Source organism: Salminus brasiliensis, chromosome 21, assembly GCF_030463535.1.
Source record: "Salminus brasiliensis chromosome 21, fSalBra1.hap2, whole genome shotgun sequence".
Lineage (NCBI taxonomy): Eukaryota > Metazoa > Chordata > Actinopteri > Characiformes > Bryconidae > Salminus > Salminus brasiliensis.
In genome coordinates, this window is record NC_132898.1 from 27,028,839 (window position 1) to 27,050,538 (window position 21,700).

Genomic DNA, 21,700 nt, shown 5'->3' on the forward strand with positions numbered 1-21,700 from the left:
TTATTAGAAGGGGTGTCCAAAAACATTTGGATGTAAAGGGTTTGATAATGTTAAGGTCTTCTGTGAAGATCCTGAGGGTTCCCCACTGTCCATCTGAGAAGGTTCTTCTCAGGTGCACCAATGACTTCCAAAGCTACCTCATTGAACAAGCACTGAAGAACCCCTTAATTCTACTGTTACTCCACTGCAACGTGTAAGGCCTTCAGTCCACCTCCTGAGGCCTAACCAATCAGCTAGCATACATGATTGTCCCTACTTAAATGCTATGGGGGAAATTTCTGATTAGACAGTTTTCCGTTGAGCTTTCATTAGAAGGGGCGTCCAAAAACATTTGGATGTAAAGGGTCCCTGTCCCTCTGAGAAGGTTCTTCTCAGGTGCACCAATGACTTCCAAAGCTACCTCATTGAACAAGCACTGAAGAACCCCTTAATTCTACTGTTACTCCACTGCAACGTGTAAGGCCTTCAGTCTACCTCCTGAAGGCCTAACCAATGAGATAGCTTGCATGACTGTCCCTACTTAAATGCTATGGAGGAAAAATTCCTGATTGACCAATTTTCCATTGGGCTTTTTTTTAAGATCTCAGAGACTGCGACCCTTCTTGGAAGGTTCTGATGGTCACCACAGTCATCTAAGAAAAAACAATGCAGGAGACGTTTCTTTATGTAATAGGCAACCATGGACTGTCGATTCATGCAGATGGTCAGGACATACTTCCACTCCCCCCAGGTGTGTTCAGTGCACTGTATGTTATAGTTTATATGAGCCAATAAGTTGCATTTAATGTACAGGTTTGCTTAAATGATCCATTGCACTTAATGAAGGGAAACAAGCAATTAGTCGTTGCTACATTAAACATTTAATGGCTCTTCATGGTGTGTGTGTGTGTGTGTGTGTGTGTGTGTGTAGCCTTCTCAAGCATAGATGTACCACAGATATCGCAGCCTGCCCTCGAGGCATGTCCGCTGAGGCGATTGTTCTTAGGCCCGCACCTGCAAAACCGCACCAGCGCTGTAAACAGGCCGAGTGTGTTTATATGCAGGGAAAATGAGCTGTGGCCTTCACATATGTAAACATTTTAGTACTTTTATGTTGCTGAGGCCCAAACATGTCACAGGGAAAAACATGAATCACCAGCGTTTTCTGGCGCATGTGCATTCCCAGCTTCTTTTCTGTGGATAACCCATGTGGAGACGTCCCCAGATCCCCTGGGATTACTTCTATAGGCATGACATTTGGGCTAATTCAGTTGCATTCTCTCCACTGACCATCATAGCAACCATGCCTAAGTGTATCTGAGCATTTGTGGGACCAAAGTGAAATCGCGCTTGGGAGACTGCCGTGTTTACATGACCTCCAATGTATGTTTCTGATGAATCTATGCATTAGAAAATCCCAAAATGAGCTGTCTTGAGGTTTTAAGAGGGGTTGGGTGACTTTTACATCTGGATTTTTTTGAAAACATAGAGTTTTGGCCTCCCGTCCAGACGAAAACCTAGATTTTGGTCATATCTCTGAAAGCTTAATGTGATATTTCTGAAAACCCTGTTTAGAACATGTTTTTTTTTCTGGCTGAATCTCAAATACCTCCTTACTTCCTACATAGTGAACCACAGAAGTCAGAAAACTACAACGTCTACCCTCAGATAGCACTAGATTTCAGATTTCTACATATGAGTAAATGAAAACCCTGTTCTATTACAGTTGTTTAAAGCTACGCATGAAGGCATTAGCGTACTTTGATCGGGGGCAAAGAAACTTCGGTCGGGACATCCCGCCAACAACCAATTTTCTCACAAGTCAAGTAGCTTAGTAGCTTTTTCCAACTGTTAGCGCAGCATGTAATGAAAAACACTGACGAGTAAGCTTTCAGAACCGTTTCACAGGTCACAGGTGGATGGAGGAGATTCTGGACACTGGGCTAGTTGGGCTAATTCCTTTACAAGGGGGAATACTTTGTGGAATTTGGCCTGTAGTCGGCTAAACACATATAATTGGCCAAATATACAAATTACAGTGATTTACGTCACACTGTCGTCCATTAAGACACCCAGCGATACAGTGAGGAGTTCTCATTGGAATATCTTGGCTAAAAACAAAAGGCTAGCTTAATAGCTAGTGAGCTTCCTAAATTTACATCATTCTATGTAAAAGGTGTTAAATAAACTAAAAGGGTTAACAATTTGACATTACATTTCCCATAATAATAGTGTTTTTCCGAAAACTTTCCGAAAGCAGCTTTTTTGTACAGTGTAATGGACATTGTAGATACTTAAATCAGCCACAAAACAGATGAGATGATGATTATTCATATATATATATATATATATATATATATATATATATATATATATATATATATATATATGTATTTTGGTATATCCACCTACAACCACATGGCCTTCCAAAAATATTACATCCCACTAAAGCATGTTAGCATGGGCTTTATTTATGCTAGCTTGTAAAAGGGGCACTGCTAACAGTAAACTACTCATTTTAATAGCCTGTTTTCTAGCTAATTACTTCAAGGTAAGCAAAGAGGTACAGCTGTACCCCTCTAAAGTCTGTGTGTGTGCCCCAGTACAGTCTAGAAATACCCCTGGGGACCACCTCAGTCACCACAAATAAGGGCCTCTCACAGGAATGTTAGCCAAACACCAAGCACTACATGCTAGCAAACTTAGTAGGTTTCCATCATTCTACTGAATAAAGGGTTAAATAGGCTGTTATTAGGCTGAGAGACTATTGTAACAGTAGGGGATGATATCAGGGCACGCCAGCTCAGAAGGGGAGACCCCCATGGTAACAAAAAAGGGCCCCTCACAGGAATGTTAGCGTCACGCAAAAAGCTCATGGATAGATAGATACTAAATAAAGTGTAAATTATTAGACTATGAGAGTTATTAGTTATTAGATTATGGGGGGCTATTTTGACAGTAGTGATGTCATGGCACTCCAGCTGGGAAGGGAGGACCACCACAGCCTCTACAAAGGGGCTCTCACAGGAAGGTTAGCTAGCTTTACACGAAGGCTAAGTAGCTAGCAACTTAGTACATGTCCATAATTTTATGAAATAATGGGTTTAATAAGGTTTTATGAGAATGAGAGGCTGTTTTAACAGTAGTGAATGATGTGTCAGGGGCTGGACCGCCTCAGGCAGGGGTCCCCCAGGGGTCACCTTCACAGCCTGAAGTGTTAGCATGTCTGCATTGTGTGACAGACCTCAAATGCTATGGATTCTTTTGCCAGAAACCCTCTCTGATGCCACCCTCACTTTTACATTTACACACACACACTCTCCGAAAGCCTGTTGCGCCATTGCAGTGCATGCAACCGGTCAGTGGGCGTGGCTTGTCTACAGGGGCGTACCCCATCCCCTTTCCACAGACCCCGCCCCTTGACTTTTCTTCATGGGCCAGAGTTAAAGCGTGCACCCGAAGCCCACCGTGCAGAGAAGCCCACAACAACCTTCCCCCCTCCCAGCCCCAACCACCCCAATCACACACACCCACACCCACCCACCCCATTCACCCACCCATTTACCCTCCTTTAACGCATTATGCACGTTGCGCGAGGACTGCGCTCGGCGCTCGAGACATGTAAAGCCGGCCGAAAGGCGCGCGGGCAGGACGTAGCTGGACGCCGGCGGGGGGAATAAAAAGGAGGAAAGTGGGAGAAACGAAGAAGCAACAGAAGAGAGGAGGACGAGTGGAGGGGGGATATTCGACCATGCACGCGCTGCTCTGGGCTGTACTGTGCGTGCTGCCGGACCTGGCGCATGCAGTGATCCCGGCGGACTCGAGGAAAGGTAGGAGTTGGGGGACTTTTTAACGACCTCGCGCGCTCTGTGTTGGGAGAATGAATGAAAGAAGGGGTGCAGCTCGCGCTCGGGTTTGTGACAAGTGACAAGTCCTCGAGCTTTGGGGAGAGGAAGGCTCGTGAACGCTTGCACGGCTGTCACGCTCTCTTGTCCAGCGATGAATGAATGGACCGGGTCTTTGCAACGGTCCACGCGACGTTTGTGGTCCTCCTATAGGCTGAAATGATCAACGTCTCGTGGCGTATGCATTACAGACATGTTGAGCTCGTGCTTGTGCACTTGTTTGTTTTGTGCACGTCGAGTCCAGCCGTGCTGTTGAGCAGAAGCGCGAGACTTCAGGAGACTCAGTGAAATGAACGGAGGGGAGGATAAAGTTTGACTTGCGAATCACGAATCGGTTAAAGGGTGATTCGCTGAAACGAGTCGCTAAACTGAATCGAGCTTCGCACGAGAGAGACAGAGAGAGGTGCGCGCGTGTGTATGTGTGGTGGGGTGTCTGCTGCCAGTCTGGGAGTGCACTGGAGTGACTTGTCTCATGAATCAGTGTTGAACGGGGTGTTTGATTCATTGAATCAGTTTGCTGAAGTGTCCTTAAAGCTGTTTAAGACCACTTTAATGGGTTTCTTAACAGAACCATGTACAGCAGGTCCAGGTTCCATCATAGGGAGGACATCTGTCAGTCTGGCTGAGTATAGACGTGACTTGTCTCATGAATCAGTGTTAAACATGGTCTTTGATTCAATGAATCACTTTGCTAAACTCTGTTCAGAGCAGAGCACTCCCAGTGCAAAAGGGTTCTATAGGGTTCTGTGGCATGGATTACATGTCACAACATTAGAACACTTTTGGTGCTGTATAGAACCTTTTAAGAAAGGTTCCCAAAATAAAGAGCAGGTTTCCCATCATAGAAAAGAATCTAAACTGAGTCGAGTTTCCCACGACTCCTAATAGAACATTGGAGCCGTGACCTCGGTGAGAGGTGGTGTGTGTGTGTGTGTGTGTGTGTATGGTGATGGTGGTGAAGGTGGAGGTGGAGGGGGGTGTCTGCTACTTGTTGTGTGTAGTGATAAGAGTTGAACTGATTTCTCTTATGAATCAGTGTTTAATATTCTGATTGATTCATTGGAAAGATTCATTTGGCTAAACTGGGCTTAATGCAGGGCACTCTTAGTCGAAAGTGGTTCTCTAGGGTTCTAGCAATGAGGTACATCTGGTGATGTATAGATCCCTTTAGAAAGGTTCTCAATAGATCAATAAAGCAGGTTTCCAATCATAAAGAAGAATCACTCACATGGTTCTTTGAAGGTTCACAGTTCTAGAGGCAATTACAATTGAGAATAGTTGATTCGTGAATCAGAGTGTCGATTCATTCATTCATTCATTTGCGATTCAGTGAAACTGACAGTTGGAAAGATTCGGCTCAGAGTCGAACTTGTCATCACTGTTCTGTCTCCAAACATTGTTTCTGCTGTGTCTGCGAGTCGTCGCTCGCGCTAAAGCTCAGTGTTGATGTGTTTGGTCTCGTGCAGCAGCAGCAGCCCATTCGCCCCAGCACTTCAGCGCCTATGAAATCGTGACTCCCGCGCGCGTGGACGAGGCCGGAGAGCCGCTGCCAGAGAGCGCGCACTTCAAACGCAGGAGGCGGAGCGCGGAGGCGGCGGCCGAGCACGAGCACGAGCACTGGGTCACGGAGCGCGTGCACTACCGCATCGCCGCCTTCGGCCAAGACTACCGCCTTAACCTGACGCTGGACAGCGGCTTCCTGGCGCCCGCCTACAGCGTCACGGTGCTCGGACTGGGCGGCGGACGGAACTTCACCGAGGAAGAGGAGGAGGAGACGGCGTACGAGCACTGTTTTTACCGGGGACACGTGAACGCGCACACGGAGCACGCCGCCGTAATCAGCCTGTGCTCCGGTCTGGTGAGTGCAAACTTTCCCGGACTGCATGACGGTGTGTTTAGTAACATGGGACAGTGCACTCAGACATGTGTCATGGGTCTTATGGGACTCCCATAGGACACTTAAGACTGTGTTTGGCAATGGGCCAATGTGTTTGGTAATAGGGCAGTGTGTTTGGTAATATGGGACAGTGTGTTTGGTAATATGGGACAGTGTGTTTGGTAAAATGGGACAGTGTGTTTGATAATATGGGACAGTGTGTTTGGTAAAATGGGACAGTGTGTTTGGCAATAGAACAGTGTCTTTAGTAATATAAGACAGTGTGTTTGGTAATATGGGACAGTGTGTTTGGTAATGGGACAGTATGTTTGGCAATAGAACAGTGTGTTTAGTAATATAAGACAGTGTGTTTGGTAATATAGGACAGTGTGTTTGATAATATGGGACAGTGTGTTTGGTAATGGGACAGTATGTTTGGTAATATGGGACAGTATGTTTGGTAATAGAACAGTGTGTTTGGTAATATGGGACAGTGTGTTTGGTAATGGGACAGTATGTTTGGCAATAGAACAGTGTGTTTAGTAATATAAGACAGTGTGTTTGGTAATGGGACAGTATGTTTGGTAATGGGACAGTATGTTTGGTAATGGGACAGTGTGTTTGGCAATAGAACAGTGTGTTTGGTAATATGGGGCAGTGTGTTTGGCAATATGGGGCAGTGTGTTTGGTAATGGGACAGTATGTTTGGCAATAGAACAGTGTGTTTGGTAATATGGGACAGTGTGTTTGGTAATATGGGACAGTGTGTTATTTGGTGTTATGGGAAAGTGTGTTTGTAGAACTCTTTGTGAGGGAAAATGGGACAGTGTGTTATATTTTACACTACACTATTCTGGACAGTGTGTTAAGTCATGTTGGACAGTGTGTTTGGTAATATGGGGCAGTGTGTTTAGTAATATAGGACAGTATGTTTGGCAATAGAACAGTGTATTTGGTAATATGGGACAGTATGTTTGATAATGGGACAGTATGTTTGGCAATAGAACAGTGTGTTTAGTAATATAAGACAGTGTGTTTGGTAATATAGGACAGTGTGTTTGGCAATAGAACAGTGTGTTTAGTAATATAAGACAGTGTGTTTGGTAATATGGGACAGTGTGTTTAATAATGGGACAGTATGTTTGATAATGGGACAGTATGTTTGGTATTAGAACAGTGTGTTTGGTAATATGGGACAGTGTGTTTGGTAATGGGACAGTATGTTTGGCAATAGAACAGTGTGTTTGGTAATATGTTATATGTGTGTTATATGGTGTTATGGGACAGTGTGTTGTATTGTACACTATACTGTCCTGGACATTGTGTTAAGTCATGTTGGATAGTGTGTTTGTTATTATGGCGTGTTATATGGTAATAGGAGACAATATGTTTGGTAATGTGGGGTGTGCGTTATGTTACATGGACAGTTGCATTAATAGTATGGGACAGTGTATTTGGTAGTAGGGGACAGTGTATTATATGGAAATATTAGACTGTGTCTGTTACAGGGTTATATGGTATAGTGTGTTGGGGAACATGGGACAGTGTGTTTGTGGAACACTGCATTTGGGAATGTGGGGCAGTGTGTTATAGTGTGCACAGTGTGTTAAGTCATGTGGGACAGTGTGCTGTATGGTAATATGGGGCAGTGTTTGGTACAGGGTGATGTGGTATAATGTGTTTGGCAATATTGGACAGTGTGATTGTGGGACATTGGGAATGTGTTGAGGGGTCCTGTGGAACTGTTGGGGCATGGGGCACTGTGTTGTGTAATTTGGGACAGTCTGTTATGTGGTGATATGGTCATATGGGTCACATATTTCTTAATAAGGGCCATATTAATATTAGGTCATATGGGCCAGTGTGTTGGTAATTTTGGCCAGTCTGTTAGGTCATATGGCCAACTGTATTTCTTAATATGGGCCACTGTGTTGGTAATATAGGCTAGAGTGTAAGGTCATATGGGCCACTGTATTGGTAATATGGCCCAGTGTATTAGGTCATAGGGGCCACTATATTGGTAATTTGGGCATGTGTTGGTAATTTGGGCCAGTGTGTTAGGTCATATAGGCCACTGTATTGGTAATATGGGCCAGTGTGTTAGGTCATATGGGCAACTGTATTTCTTAACATGGGCCAGTGTGTTAGGTCATATGGGCCACTGTATTGATAATATGGGCCAGTGTGTTAGGTCATAGGGGCCACTATATTGGTAATTTGGGGGTGTGTTGGTAATTTGGGCCAGTGTGTTAGGTCATATAGGCCACTGTATTGGTAATATGGGCCAGTGTGTTAGGTCATATGGGCAACTGTATTTCTTAATTAGGCAGTGTGTTAGGTCACATGGGCCAGTGTGTTGGAAATATGGGCCAGTGTGTTAGGTCATATAGGCCACTGTATTGCTAATACGGCCCAGTGTATTAGGTCATAGAGGCCACTGTATTGGTAATTTGGGCCAGTGTGTTAGGTCATATGGACAACTGTATTTCTTAATATGGGCCAGTGTGTTGGTAATATAGGCTAGAGTGTAAGGTCATATGGGCCAGTGTGTTTGGACCACTATATTGGTGATAAGGGCCAGTGTGTTTGAGTAGTATGATACATGGGACAGCTTGGTAGGCCCTATGGCATAGTGTGGTATGTATTTTTGGACCTGTGTGGCATCATATAGGGCAGCGTGTTTGGTATTACAGACTTGTTGGTCATATCATATGGGATAGTGTGATCGGTAGTGCGGGCCTGCCACACTGTAGTGTTGTCATGTCATATATTCTTATGGCACAGTGTGTTTATGGTATTAGGATCTAAATGATATACTGTACAATCAGCCAGTGTGTTTAGTCATGTGGGACAGTGTGTTTATGCTATGGGACTGTGTGTGATATGATAATTATGATATGGTGGCATATGGTTTGTTATATTCTTGCTACTTCCTTAAAGTGTCCCATGTTACCTGGTGGCCCGGAACACCTTCCCCCCAGCCTAAAATGTTGAAACCCAGACCTGTGTAATCAGTGTCTTCATATCAGTGCCATTATAAACGAAGTGACCCGTGCTCCATAACTCTTCCTAGTAGAGAAAAGGGGAAAGAAGGAGGTGACGTGGAGAGCACACCAGTGGTGACGTAGCTGGTGCAGTGCTGATGTCAGTGCAGTCCCTTATATGGCAACTATGGCATCCTTTCTTAGATGAGAACGCAGAGCAGTGTGAGAAGTCTCACAACAGACCGTCCAATAACTTCATATTTTTATGTGTGTGAGTCGGATGCAAGAGAGTCACGGGACGGGACGGGAAAGAGGTCTCGTGTGAGAGATTTGTGGGGTTCCCCTCTTAAGGAAAGTTTATAAGCTCTCACAGGCTTCGCTCCTCACCACCGTGTTGGAAGAGCCTTCACAGATTCTGGAATCGCCTGTGCTCTAGGGAAGGAGAGGCTGTTCAGCTGGAAGAGGTCACAAACTACATTGAATGGCCAAAAGTATTGGGACACCTGCTCAATTCCTTAGGGAATTAATAATAGTTCATGTCCAATTGTTGGAGTAACTGTCTCTGAGGTCAGTCAGTGAGGTCAGGATGTTGGATGATCACCACCGTGGGAGCTGGAGGCCTTTATACACCTCTAGCCTATGGTTGGCATTAGGCACGGTGCCAATAAAATCATGCTCCAGAGAGTTTTTTCTATTGGCGGTACTTCTCCACAGGGTCTAGACAAGCCCTGTCTGTGTGTGTGTGTGCGTGCATTTGCACATCTGTGTCAGCAATGGGTGCGATATAAAGTAGATGAATGCATTTATTAGAAGGGGTGTCCACAAACATTTGTCCGTGGAGTGTAGCTGGAAGTCAGCAGAGCACAGATGCTGCAGAATGGAGAGCTGCAGAGGCAGTGGTCCCTACACTCTAGCTAGGACTCCCAACAGACCATGTGAGCAGACGTCTGTTGGATGCGCTGTCCGGTATTGCTGGGGATTATGCAATACAGTGCAGTGTGCTGTGTTGCTAAATTCCTAAGAGATTTGGCCGGTTTGATGTTTAAATTATGACAAAATACGGACTCACTATTGAGCTGTGGAGCAGTGGAACTGCTGTGTTCTCTGGAATGATGGCTGGTGCTCCATCCAATGCTTTTCGCATGAGTCGAGAAGTTGGGGATGAGATAGGGTGGTGATCATCGAAACATCCTGACCTCACTAACGCTGCTCTTGTGACTGAATGCAATCAAATCCTCACAGCAGTGCTCCTCCAAAATCTAGTAAAAAGCCTTCCTCCCTGGACAGTAGATGCAGTTCCTCCAACAAAAGCAGGATAATACCCTTCATTTAGAAGGAAACGAGGAATGAACGGGTGTCCAAATACTTTTGTCCATATAGTGTAACGTGTTAAAATATGAACGCAGGGATGTATTTTAAGTTAGGGTGCTGCAGTGTGATGAGAGACCCATCAAACCGCTGATACACACCCTGCCCACTCTCCTCTGGACCTGCTTTCTGCAGACGAGCTGACTGACGAACAAACAAACGTAGAATCATCTACAGAAGGTTTGGCACCATTCTGAAGAACCTTTAAGCATCCAGATGGGTCTTGGAGTTCTCGTGGTTCCTTTGATGAGTGCAGGTCTTTACTGTGCTCACGTTGTTGTCCATTTTGTCATCTTTTAGCAGTGGCAGATTAGCAATCCTCCTGAAGTATGGGGGTGCTACAGCCCCCACCCCCCAGCACCTCCACTTGCACTTTTGCAGCCCTGTATGGAGGCACTGCTGCCAGAAACAGGAAAGTAACAATTACAAACACAAATTTTCTTTATCCTACCTGATGGAAACGGCCTGCCATACAAAAGGGAATGTGAGCTAAACAGGGGTTCATGTTGCCATGTTGCTCTGCTCATATGTTAATTGAGAAGTTGCACCTTTGTTCATTTTCATGAAGGTTCTTTGTGGGGAACCTCCTAAGCTGGCCACTCCTGATGGTGCAGACCTTCTATAGACTGACGGCAATTAGCACCTTTTAGTAAAGCTGCCTGTTAGGTTGAATAAAACCAATCGAATGGTTTTCAAACTGGTAACCCTTCATTTTGATGGCCCACTCTCTTACAAATAAATGTAATGCAAGGGATACCACACTAGAACCATTTTGGGTTCCATAAAGAACCATTTTTAGTTAATGGAAGCAAAATTGGTTCTTGCATGGTATTACTCGTAGCACCCTCGGTGTAGCCCTATCGACATGAACACTTGCAGATAAGCTATGAGGGACTGTTCTCAAGATGAGGTACCCCCCCTTTAGATCTCTAGGACCTACACTATATGTCCAAATGTTTGTAGACACCCCTTCTAATGAATGCACCCATTGCTGACAGTGATGTGCAATGTGCTGTCTAGTCATCGTAGAGTAGAGCTGCCAATGGCATGGGACTCACTGTAGCAGATATACACATGAACCTATTGGCACCATGTCTAATGCCAGGCGTGGGCTAGAGGGCTTAGAAAGCCCCCCAGCAGCTCATCCCAACTGTGTTCTCTGGAATGATGGTTGGTGCTCCATCCAATACTTTTTGGGTGTTGGGTTAGGGAGTTAGGGAGAAGGTGAGGTGGTGATCTCACGAGTCCTCAAATCCTTCGAGTCCTTCAGCGCCTCAGAAATCCAGTAGACCGCCATCGTACCTGGACAGTAGAGACAGTTAATCCAACAAAAGCAGGATAATAAGCAACGAATGAGCGGGTGTCCCAATACTTTAGTCAATATAGTGTATCTGATGTAGAAACACGCATGATATAGACACATTTTGTACATTTCAGTACAAAACCTACAACCCGTAACGCTGTTAAATGGGTGAGTGTCGTTTTTTTTTAAGTCCTGGCAAGGCTGTTGAAATAAGGTGTGATGTTTTGGGTCTTTCTTTAATCTTCTGGCTCAGGCTGTCATCAGATTTTCAACCCCCGGTCTGGACCTGCCAAAGCACCCCCCATACACACACACACACACACACACACACACACACACACACACACAGCTGCTTCAGGACGAGCTCTGGGTGTAGAAAATGAGAGCGCTGTAGGTTTTAGCAGAAGTGTTGTTATGACCCCGAAGGCTTTGTTGCTACAGTATTCCTAATTGGTCTTCACGCTTTATAGGCTTGGCTTGCTCTCGAGCTTTCTCGCCGTAGTGCGAGAGACCACACCTCACGTGTTGGAATGCTTGCTAGCTTCACATCAACGAGCTCAGCACATTCCCCCCTCCCCACCCCCCCTCTCAAACAACATAAACATATCACATAATTACATATACCATAATTTTCTGATAACCATCGCTGATATCCCCCCTTTGAGGCCAGTTGGCTAACACCCCTGCCTAGCATGTCTCGGTTTGTGTTTCGTGTGCTGTCGCTTTGCGCCATTTCAGAGGGATTTCGGACATCAGCGTCGTCGAGGGGGGCATGACAAGGGCAATTAACAGCGACCTGTGGAATGTGGGCGCACACACACCTCCAGAGGCACGCTCCATTTGAAGCGCTGTTGTGTTTTTTGTTTCCAGCTTGGCACTTTCAGGTCATCAGAAGGGGAGTACTTTGTGGAGCCCCTTCACAGCTACAACGGAGAACACTACGAAGAAGAACACCTCAAACCTCACATAGTCTACAGAAAAGATGCTCACAGGAGCGCCAAAGGAGAGTCTTCCACATGCGACTCTGCAGGTAAGACAGTAAAGCATTTGGAGATGCACTGTTTTTTTTTTTTTTGGAGTGTCCCACCAGGGCGATTACATGAAGTTGACACACATTGCTTTCTTTATAAGACCAGACATCCGTCTCAAGACGTCCCAGTAGGATGATGACCTCTGGCAAAGGTGAATTGGTCCATCATGATGTACTGTGTCCCCAACAGTGACACTTTATTAGTATCATTTTTACCCCCAATCTGATGTGATCCAGGTCTCTTAATGCTGACTATTGTCCGATTTCCATCTGATCCAATCCAATCCAATCCGATCTGATCCAGCCCCACAACTTGGGTAAGATAGTAGTAGCAGTTTCTGTAATCCGACTAAATTCTAAGCTGGGTGTTTATGGACACCCCTTCTAATGAGTGCATTCAGCTACTGTAACTTACACCCATTGCTGACACAGATGTGCAAATTCACCCACACACACACACACATACACACACACATAGCTTGTCTAGTCCCTGTAGAGAAGTACTGCCAATAGAACAGGACTCTTTGGAGCAAATTAACATGAACCTACTGGCACCATGTCTAATGGCAGTCCCCCAACAGCCTTTCCAAATGGAAAGGTCCCCGGCATGGAGCTGCAGAGCAGTGGAAGAACTGTGTGCTCTGAAATGATGGTGGGAGCTCCATCCAATACTTTTGGGATGATTTAGGGAGTTTAGGGGATGAGGTGGGGTGGTGATCATCCAACGTCCCACAAATGTAGTAGAAAGCCTTCTTCCCTGGATAGTAAAAACAGTGAATAAGCAGATGTCCCAATACTTTTGTCCATATAATGCATATAATCCAAATAGTGACGCAAGAAGTAAGTACAAGATGTTTGTGTGTGCATTTGCACATCTGTGTCAGCAGTGGGTGCAAAAGTACTTAAAGAAGCTGAATGCATTCATTAGAAGGGGTGTCCACAAATATGTAGACATATCTAAAATAGTGTTAATCTTAAAAAGGCCACGTCCGGGTCATTTTGCCCCAAAAGGCAGAAGGTACAGCAGAACAGAGACACACACACGGTGCCGATCTTTCTGTTATCAGTGACAGTTCTAAGGTTGCAGAGACAGAACAGTCGTTTGAGCTTCTTGGGTGGGAACTTTTTGTCCTCCACAAAGCCTTGAGAGTTTAACGACATCGTCATAAATACGTCCCTGCTACTATTTAAGGCTAATTTCATTCTATTTTGAAATGAATGTCATTGAGGGAAGTGAGAGAGGCTTTTTTTTTGTGCAACAGGAAAAATCACTCGGAAAGCTCTCGGTATCGTCCGCTCCATCTCAGTTTATTGCCACAGAATCCTGTTGACTCTTGCACTTCCTGTGGCCTGCAGATAAGGAAACCTGATAGGCCCAAATACTGCCGGAGCCACGGCGAACTGCATTGTGGCAAAGCGGTGAATGGTTCAAAACATTGGAAATTCACGGCTGTGAAAATAAATTCGGATGGCGTGTAATGTAATACACGAGAGCTGCACGTCGCTGTTTATTCACCAACCTCAACACAGCCTTTTGTGCTGATGCCTTTCTCTCTGATATCCCGATACGTACAGACAGGAAATCTTTAGCCTCCTAAAATGCACCAGGGCACAACGCTTACTCAAGATAACCAGAGGGTTTCTGAGGGCCTTCTTGCGAGCACACTTCTTTCAGCAGGATGGTCAGCTTTAATGCAACCTCAGTTGACCTACTTATGCTCCGCCCACTAATGCATTAAAAGGCTACGTTACTAAGTTGGACCATGCTGTTGTAGCTAATCAGAATTAGGTCACTTGTAAAAGGCCTATAAATGGCACCTTTGCTAATGTTATCTTACAACAACAAACCAATTAATAGCCTAATTAATATTAATACAGTTTGGGACAGTTTGTCTTTAGTAAATCTTGTCCAACTTTACAACAGTTGCTACAGAATAACAAGACCTTGGAGAATGGTTAGATCAGTCATCGCCAGCAAAAACATTTTTTACCATTTTTATGCTTGTCTCTGTTCTGGAAGCCCTTTACTGCCAGATTAAAGAGGAAAATGTCAATAGAATTAGTTTTTGGCAGCTGTTTTTATTTTTTTTTTAGAAATAATGACTTATTTCCATAACTTATTAAGAGAAAATATCATTTTTTATTTAGTGTTAATGTGTTGAAACACCTTATCTAGCTTAGAATAAACGTTATAAAGAAGTTTTATAACTTTTCAGGAATGTAAGTCATTATTTCAGGTGAGGAGTCACTGTGATGCTAAGTCAAAACAAAAAAAGTATTTTTTAAAATATTAATTCACAATTTTGCGGAAATAAATAACTCTTAGGAACGAAGTAAAACGTTTGAAAATAATTATTTTGAAATACTAACCCAAATATATGAGAAAAAACGAAATTATTATGAGATATGGAGTCAAATTTTTGAGAACATAATTTATGAAGTCAAAATTTTGAGAAAATTTCAATTTCAAATCACAAAGAAAATGAGTTACTATTTTGAAATAATTCACCAAATTGTCAGAATAGGTAGTCAGGATTAGGAAAGTAGTTGTCATCTGTCACAGTTTTGAGAAAATAAGTAGAAATTGTGGGAAAAAAAAGGTCCTAAGGACCGATTTTAAAGAAATATGTGGATATTTTAAAATAATAATTCAAGAATTTGAGAAACATGTCAGTATTAGGAGATACTAAGTCAGAATTTCAAGACAGCAAGTCACTGAGTCACAAAAGGGTCACTTTCATACTGTAGTGCTTCACTCCTTTCCAAGCTATCAGAGAATGAACGTCCAGAAAAGAATCCAGAGGCTTCAGCTTGTCAGCATTTGGTCCAGAGATGGGAGGGCTTTTGCGCCATCATTGGTTTTGTGGTGACTTGCCAAGTTTACCTAGCGTGAACCCCCTTGAAACGCCCTCCTTTTCTGGACACGCTGCTTCTTGCTGAGAGGCAGACTCTGGCCCTCGCCACAAACCATTTTTCATCTCATTCCAATAACAATGCTAAACACTTAGAGGGGCTGTTGCCCATTGTTTGTGTTTGCAGTCATTCAATGCCATGAGATCGGGGTTTGATCTGCTGTTAAGAGGCTACAGACCCAGAGAGGCTGTTTGGTTCGAGAGCGGAGTTCGTATAACAAAGTGTAGATGTTAGTTTAGTGTCAGTCTTCGGCGGGACCAGAATAACCTTCTGGTGCTGGTTTCTCAGACCTCAGTGTGGATCCTCAAAGGCTCAGTGTGGGGTTTGTTAGGCCAGTAATTACATCAGATATCTGGTATGTTTCAATCAACACTAGAAGTTCATACATACAACCCCTGTATGATGTTGGCTGGCTTTGGTATGGGGTTTATGCTGTGGTTGTGATTCTTTTGTGCCGTGTAGTTCACTTATCCTGTGTGCATATAGAGGGTTGCCCAATATGTTGTTATATAGATAGTAAATAGTAGGAGATAGTAAATAGCTTATGGACTGGAATTGCTCTCAAACTACATACGCATTCGTTTACAGGAGTTACTGAATCATTTGTAGATTTTGTAGATGCTGAATCATTTGTTGTAGAATTGTTAAATATAACAATAACAATAAATAGTTAATACTGAATATTTTATTGCATTTTATAACAGTGACTGAAACATTTGAAATGGTTACAGCCTGAATCAGTTGTTGTAGATCTGGAATAATTTATTGTATATTCTGCATCATTTATTTTAAAATCATTGATTGTAGATACTGAATCATGTACAGTAATTACTGTATCATTAATTGTAGATACTAAATCATTTACAGACGTTACTGAGTAATGTGTTGTAGATTCTGAATCATTTATTTTAGAGTCATTGATCATAGCTACTGAAATATCTACAATAGTGACTGTATAATTTATTAAAGATAGTGAATTGGTAATTGTAGATACTGAATCATTAATTGTAGATATCGAATCATTTACAGTAGTTACTGTATCAATAATTGTAGATTCTGAATCATTTATTTTAGTCATTGATCGTAGCTACTGAATTATCTACAGTAGTGACTGTATAATTTATTAAAGATAGTAAATTGGTAATTGTAGATACTGAATCATTACTTGTAGATACTGAATCATTTACAGTGGTTACTGTATCATTAATTGTAGATATTGAATATTTACAGTAGTTATTTTATCATTATAGAGTCAGTATATGGATTCTGAATCATTTATTTTAAATACTAAGTAATTTATTGTAGATTCTGAATCATTTATTGTAGATATTAAATCATTTCTAGTAGATTCTGCATGTTTTATTTTAGTCATTTATTGTAGATACTAAATCATCTACAATAGTTAGTGTGCAGTTTATTGTAGATTTGAATCGTTTATAGTTGATTCTGTATAATTTATTGTAGATTGAATTGGTAATTGCAGATGCTGATTCATTATTGATAGATACTGTAGATTGTAGATTTATTGCAGTTACTGTATTATATTTTGTTATAATATATAATTTTATGTTTGAGAGCAAGGAAAGGCTTTTCCAGTGTTTTTGTGACCTCACAAAAACAGTGATTTCAGAACAGATGGTTTCTGCAGCTTAATTGCATAGTTGGGGTGTGTGGGCTGAGGACTGAGTGGTGCTTGTTGAAACATTAGCGATGTCTCCATACTATATCAACAAAATGAGGGGGTTTCCATCATATGGGTCCTTTAAAGTACCAAGCTGGGAATTGCACATGTCGGTTTTGTACAAGTGTTGAGTGTACTATGAGGACATGGTAAGAAAGCATGGACCAGTTTACTTTTGCAAAGGTCATTTATCCAAGAGGGACAAAGATGCCAATGCAGTGTTTGGCTTTTGTAATGAATCAGATTCCACCGGTTGTCTGGTATGCTTCAATCAACCCTTTTGTAATTGTAAATTCATGCCGTGCTGAGCTGCACAAAACACTGGCATTGTGACTCAGTATCTAAAATGATTCAGAATGTACTATAAATGATTCAGTATCTACAGTTACTGATTCAGTATCTACATAAATTATACAGTAACTGCTGTCAATGATTCAATGTCTACAGTTAATGATCATGTATAAATGATACAGTAATTACTGTAAATTATTCACCATCTACTATAGAATAATTGGTATCAATAAATTATTCAGTATCTAATATAAAAGATTCAGTATCTAGTATAAATGATTCTGAATCAACTATACATTATTGTAAATGATTCATTATCTAATATAGAACATTCGATATCTACAGTAAATGATTCATTGTCTAAAATAATTGATGAATTATTTACAATACATTATTCAGAATCAGCTGTGAATGATACAGTAATTACTGTAAATGATTCAATATCTACAATAAATTATTCAGTATCTATTATGAATTCTCTAGTAACTACTGTAAGTGGTTCGGTTTCTAGTATAAAGCATTTAGTATCTACAGTAAGTGATTCTGTAACCATGACAAATGATTCAGTCACTACTATATACAATATCTACTACAAAGTATTCAGTATTTATTATTAACTATTACTATTAACGATTCTACTGTAAATGATTCTGTATTTACCGAATCTGCAGATGATTCAGTAACTACTGTGAAACTAATATGTACCTTATGTGGTTTGAGGGCAATACCAGTCAATAAGATATTTACTGATACCAGTAAATAAACAACATATTGTGCAACCCTAATCCCAGTGTTGTGTGCTGCTGCTCGCATTAGTCGGGATTGGATTCTGTTCTGGTTGTGTTCAGTTCAGTTCATCTCAGTTCACTTCTAATCACTTCCATTTGTATGGTGTCTTTTTTAGTATAGCAGGTTTCTGAAACCGTACTGAGAGGTCTTTGCGTTTTTTGCCAGGTCATGAGCAGACACAAAGGGTACAGGGGGGTGCGGAGAAGGGCGGGCCTTCTCCCAGCATGGCGTCTGACCTGGAGGCTCTCGGCGCGGGGGTCTTCTCTGGCCCCTTCCCCTCGGTGGAAACCCAGCAGCGCCCGGCTAACGGCAGCAGTGACTCAGGACCTCACCAGAGATCAAAGCGCTTCCTCTCCTACCCGCGCTTCGTGGAAGTCATGGTGGTTGCCGACTCCAAGATGGTGGAACACCACGGGAGCAACCTTCAGCACTACATTCTTACACTCATGTCCATTGTAAGTCTCTCTTGGTGGGCCTGCCTGATTGGGGTTTACAGTACTGAGCAGTAGGCAGAATGTTATTGCTAAAAAAAAAAGGGTTGTTTGGTAATAAATATATGACCCCAATAAGTCATTTGAGGACTGGGGGTGCCCTCTTGTGGTGAATCTTCAACCTGCTAAATGTGGATAAATGAATTACAAGCCAAGACCATTAAAGCAGCAGTATGTAACTTTTTTTACCTTAAAAATAACAGTTTTATAGTCATGTTGATCCTCCAAAGATTGGTAATTGGGAGAGTAATGCTGCTCTTGTTGCTACTCCGGGCTTGGCACGGCAGAAACCACAGTATGTAACTTTGGCAAAGTGGTTAGGGAAACATTAGCGAGAACTGCTGAGTAACCCAACCTATGTGTTAAATCCTGTAAAATAACTCCACCTCAGTCCACATGCACCTGTCTCTTTCAGTGGTGGTTCTGTATCTGTCAGCTTGTAAAATGCATGTGAAAAGCATGTGTTTTACGGTGGCTCAAAGCCCAGGAGCGAGAAATGCCAATTCTTACATAATGCTGCTTTAAAGCCCACAGTAGCCATGTTTCCATAGAGTTTCTTTGGGAAAAAGTTCATATGGTTCATATATGGAAACAAAGCTGGGAAACAGCCTGTGTTGAATTCTCTGTTGTTGTAATGTCACAAAACCCAACATATTACATAAACATTTCAGCAACAGCTGATTTACATGTATTTGCCTTAAAAGCACAGTAAAATAACAGCCTAGATAAGAACAGTTAAGTATTATAAGTGGACCTCGGAAGGCAAAAATGAATAACGCAAGCAAAATATAGCATATCGGCCCTTTAAACATAATTTTTCTGCTGAACAGCAGAAGAACAGCATGAGGTAGAGGTATCTGACAGATATGATGAATGTGAAACAAAAGAGGAATAAAATCAGGTATGTCGCATTAAAGGCATACTTGAGATGCTTTTTAGCAGAGCCGTTAGGGAGGTGAAGTTGACCTATATTCTGATCTTGGCTCCGGCCACCGTTCTCTCTGCAGGTTCTGGGAGCGCAATCAACTTCTCAACAGCCGAGAAATATTTCTCCAGCAGCTGACCGACCGGATTATAAATAGAATTGCTAGGCAAGGCCCTGCTAATAAGCTTAGCTTGACGCGGCTGCATTTATTAGTGTTATCTGTCAAAAGACAAACGGCTTTTAGACTCCGGCGATGATAAACCGAGGCTCATAAATTTCCGGACGGGGGTGTTGTGTATTTTGCTGTTGACACTCTTGATACCCTGGAATGCGTGATGTTTAAGATCTGAAGATCTGAAATTCCAGGCTGTAAAGCTCAGTGTGTGCTTACTAATTTACTATTTGGCAACCGGGCTTGTTGCTAGGGTAGGAGTAACGAGTGAGCATGTAATTGCTTTAGCCATTCAGCATGCTCCAATCACCGGCCATGTCACTGAAATTGCTTGTGAAAGTATTTGAAAATGCTTCCATGTAGGAGTTGTGTTTTTTCGCAAACATCTAGGTCCACCGCCACCCACCATCCTAACTAGTTCTAACGGATAACCACGCCATTTTAAAACTGACCTCGCTTTCAGGGGGTCACAACCTTCATCAGTCTATTGACCTTTCTTTTGTCTCACACAGGTTTCCTCAATCTATAAGGATCCCAGCATTGGCAACTTGATCAACATCGTCGTGGTGAAGCTGGTCATCATAAACAATGAGCTGGTAAGATCACCATGTAGCGCCGTTAGGCACCAATGAACACATTACATAGTCTTGTTTTTAGATAAATAATTATAATTATTTCTGATTTATGCTTGATTAAGATCACGTATTGGTGCAAGTGCTGGGCGAAATGATAAAAATATGTTATCACGGGGCAATCCTGGTCATGCTGCTGTGCTAGCCATCGGGAGCCGGGGCCCCGAGAGAGATAGCGCAATCAGTCTTGCTCTCTCCAGGTTGGATAGATAGCACTGGGCAGCACTGGCGTCTGCCGCCTAGCTCTTGGCTAGCGGCCTGTGGGCTGAGTTCTTCCTACACTGTTGAAAGTAGAAGATCCTTGAGGGACCTTTGGAAGTTCTTCAGTTTTTCTGCTAAAAACATTTTCTTGAAGGTTCCTCAAAGCACCTTAAAATGTTCCTCCATAGTTCCAAACTAAAGAACCTCCAAAGGTCCCCTGAGGATCCTGTACTTTTAGCAGTGTAGGCTAGGTCTTGGTCCCAGTGTCAGGGGGTGAATATGTGTGAGTTGGGTAAATGATGATCCAGATTGGGGAGAAAATGGGTAAAAATAAAGATACTATATTAATAATATTTATCCCAATATTTTGACAGAGCACTCAGATACTCTCCCATACCGAGTACAGTGATTCATCCTCAAAATCTGCTGCACGTCATCCAGTAGTCCTAATGACTCTCTTTTAATGAAATGTGCAATTGGAGCTTCATTAATACTGCTTCTCTCTCTGCACAGGAGGGTCCCGTTATCTCTTTCAATGCACAGTCCACTTTAAAGAACTTCTGTATATGGCAGCAGGGTCAGAACCACCTCGACGACAACCACCACAACCACCACGACACGGCCATCCTCATCACCAGGTGTTAACATAGTTAACATTGACTTGTTAGCAGGGTTCAGATGTTAGCGGTTAGCATGTCCGTAACACCTGCACCGATAAACCATCATGCATCATTATTAGCAGCCTTCGACTATCACGTCTACTGGTGTATTTACGTCTGATCTGTATTCCTGTTTCCACAGGCAGGACATCTGTCGAGCCCGAGACAAGTGTGATACTTTAGGTAAAGCCTGTTTCAGTCATTTCCTGTGGTTGATGCCGATATGGATGACGGTGAATTGTTGAATTTTGATAAGCATATGATGGAGGAGATGGTAATGTGTGTGATGTTACTAATACCGATTGCCCTCTGCATTGTCAGGCCTTGCGGAGTTAGGCACAGTGTGCGACCCCTACAGGAGCTGCAGCATCAGTGAAGATAATGGCCTCAGTACTGCTTTCACGATTGCCCATGAGCTCGGCCATGTGTAAGTGACTACCCCATCACCTTACGTCACTGGTTCTCAGCCTGCATGTTCTACAGTTGTAGAGAACTGAGATT

General features: G+C 42.8%; 1 protein-coding gene across 1 annotated transcript in view; it reads left to right on the forward strand.

Annotated features, from left to right (window-relative positions):
* The first annotated feature begins 3,598 nt into the window (after positions 1 to 3,598).
* adamts9 (ADAM metallopeptidase with thrombospondin type 1 motif, 9) overlaps positions 3,599 to 21,700 on the forward strand; it is a 92,284-nt gene continuing 74,182 nt past the window's right edge. The window contains exons 1-8 of the mRNA XM_072665386.1: positions 3,599 to 3,809; positions 5,351 to 5,742; positions 12,286 to 12,445; positions 18,285 to 18,574; positions 20,220 to 20,303; positions 21,054 to 21,178; positions 21,342 to 21,382; positions 21,521 to 21,626. Coding sequence (XP_072521487.1) covers positions 3,731 to 3,809; positions 5,351 to 5,742; positions 12,286 to 12,445; positions 18,285 to 18,574; positions 20,220 to 20,303; positions 21,054 to 21,178; positions 21,342 to 21,382; positions 21,521 to 21,626 — 1,277 coding nt within the window. The 5' untranslated portion in view covers positions 3,599 to 3,730. The remainder of the gene's footprint in view (positions 3,810 to 5,350; positions 5,743 to 12,285; positions 12,446 to 18,284; positions 18,575 to 20,219; positions 20,304 to 21,053; positions 21,179 to 21,341; positions 21,383 to 21,520; positions 21,627 to 21,700) is intronic.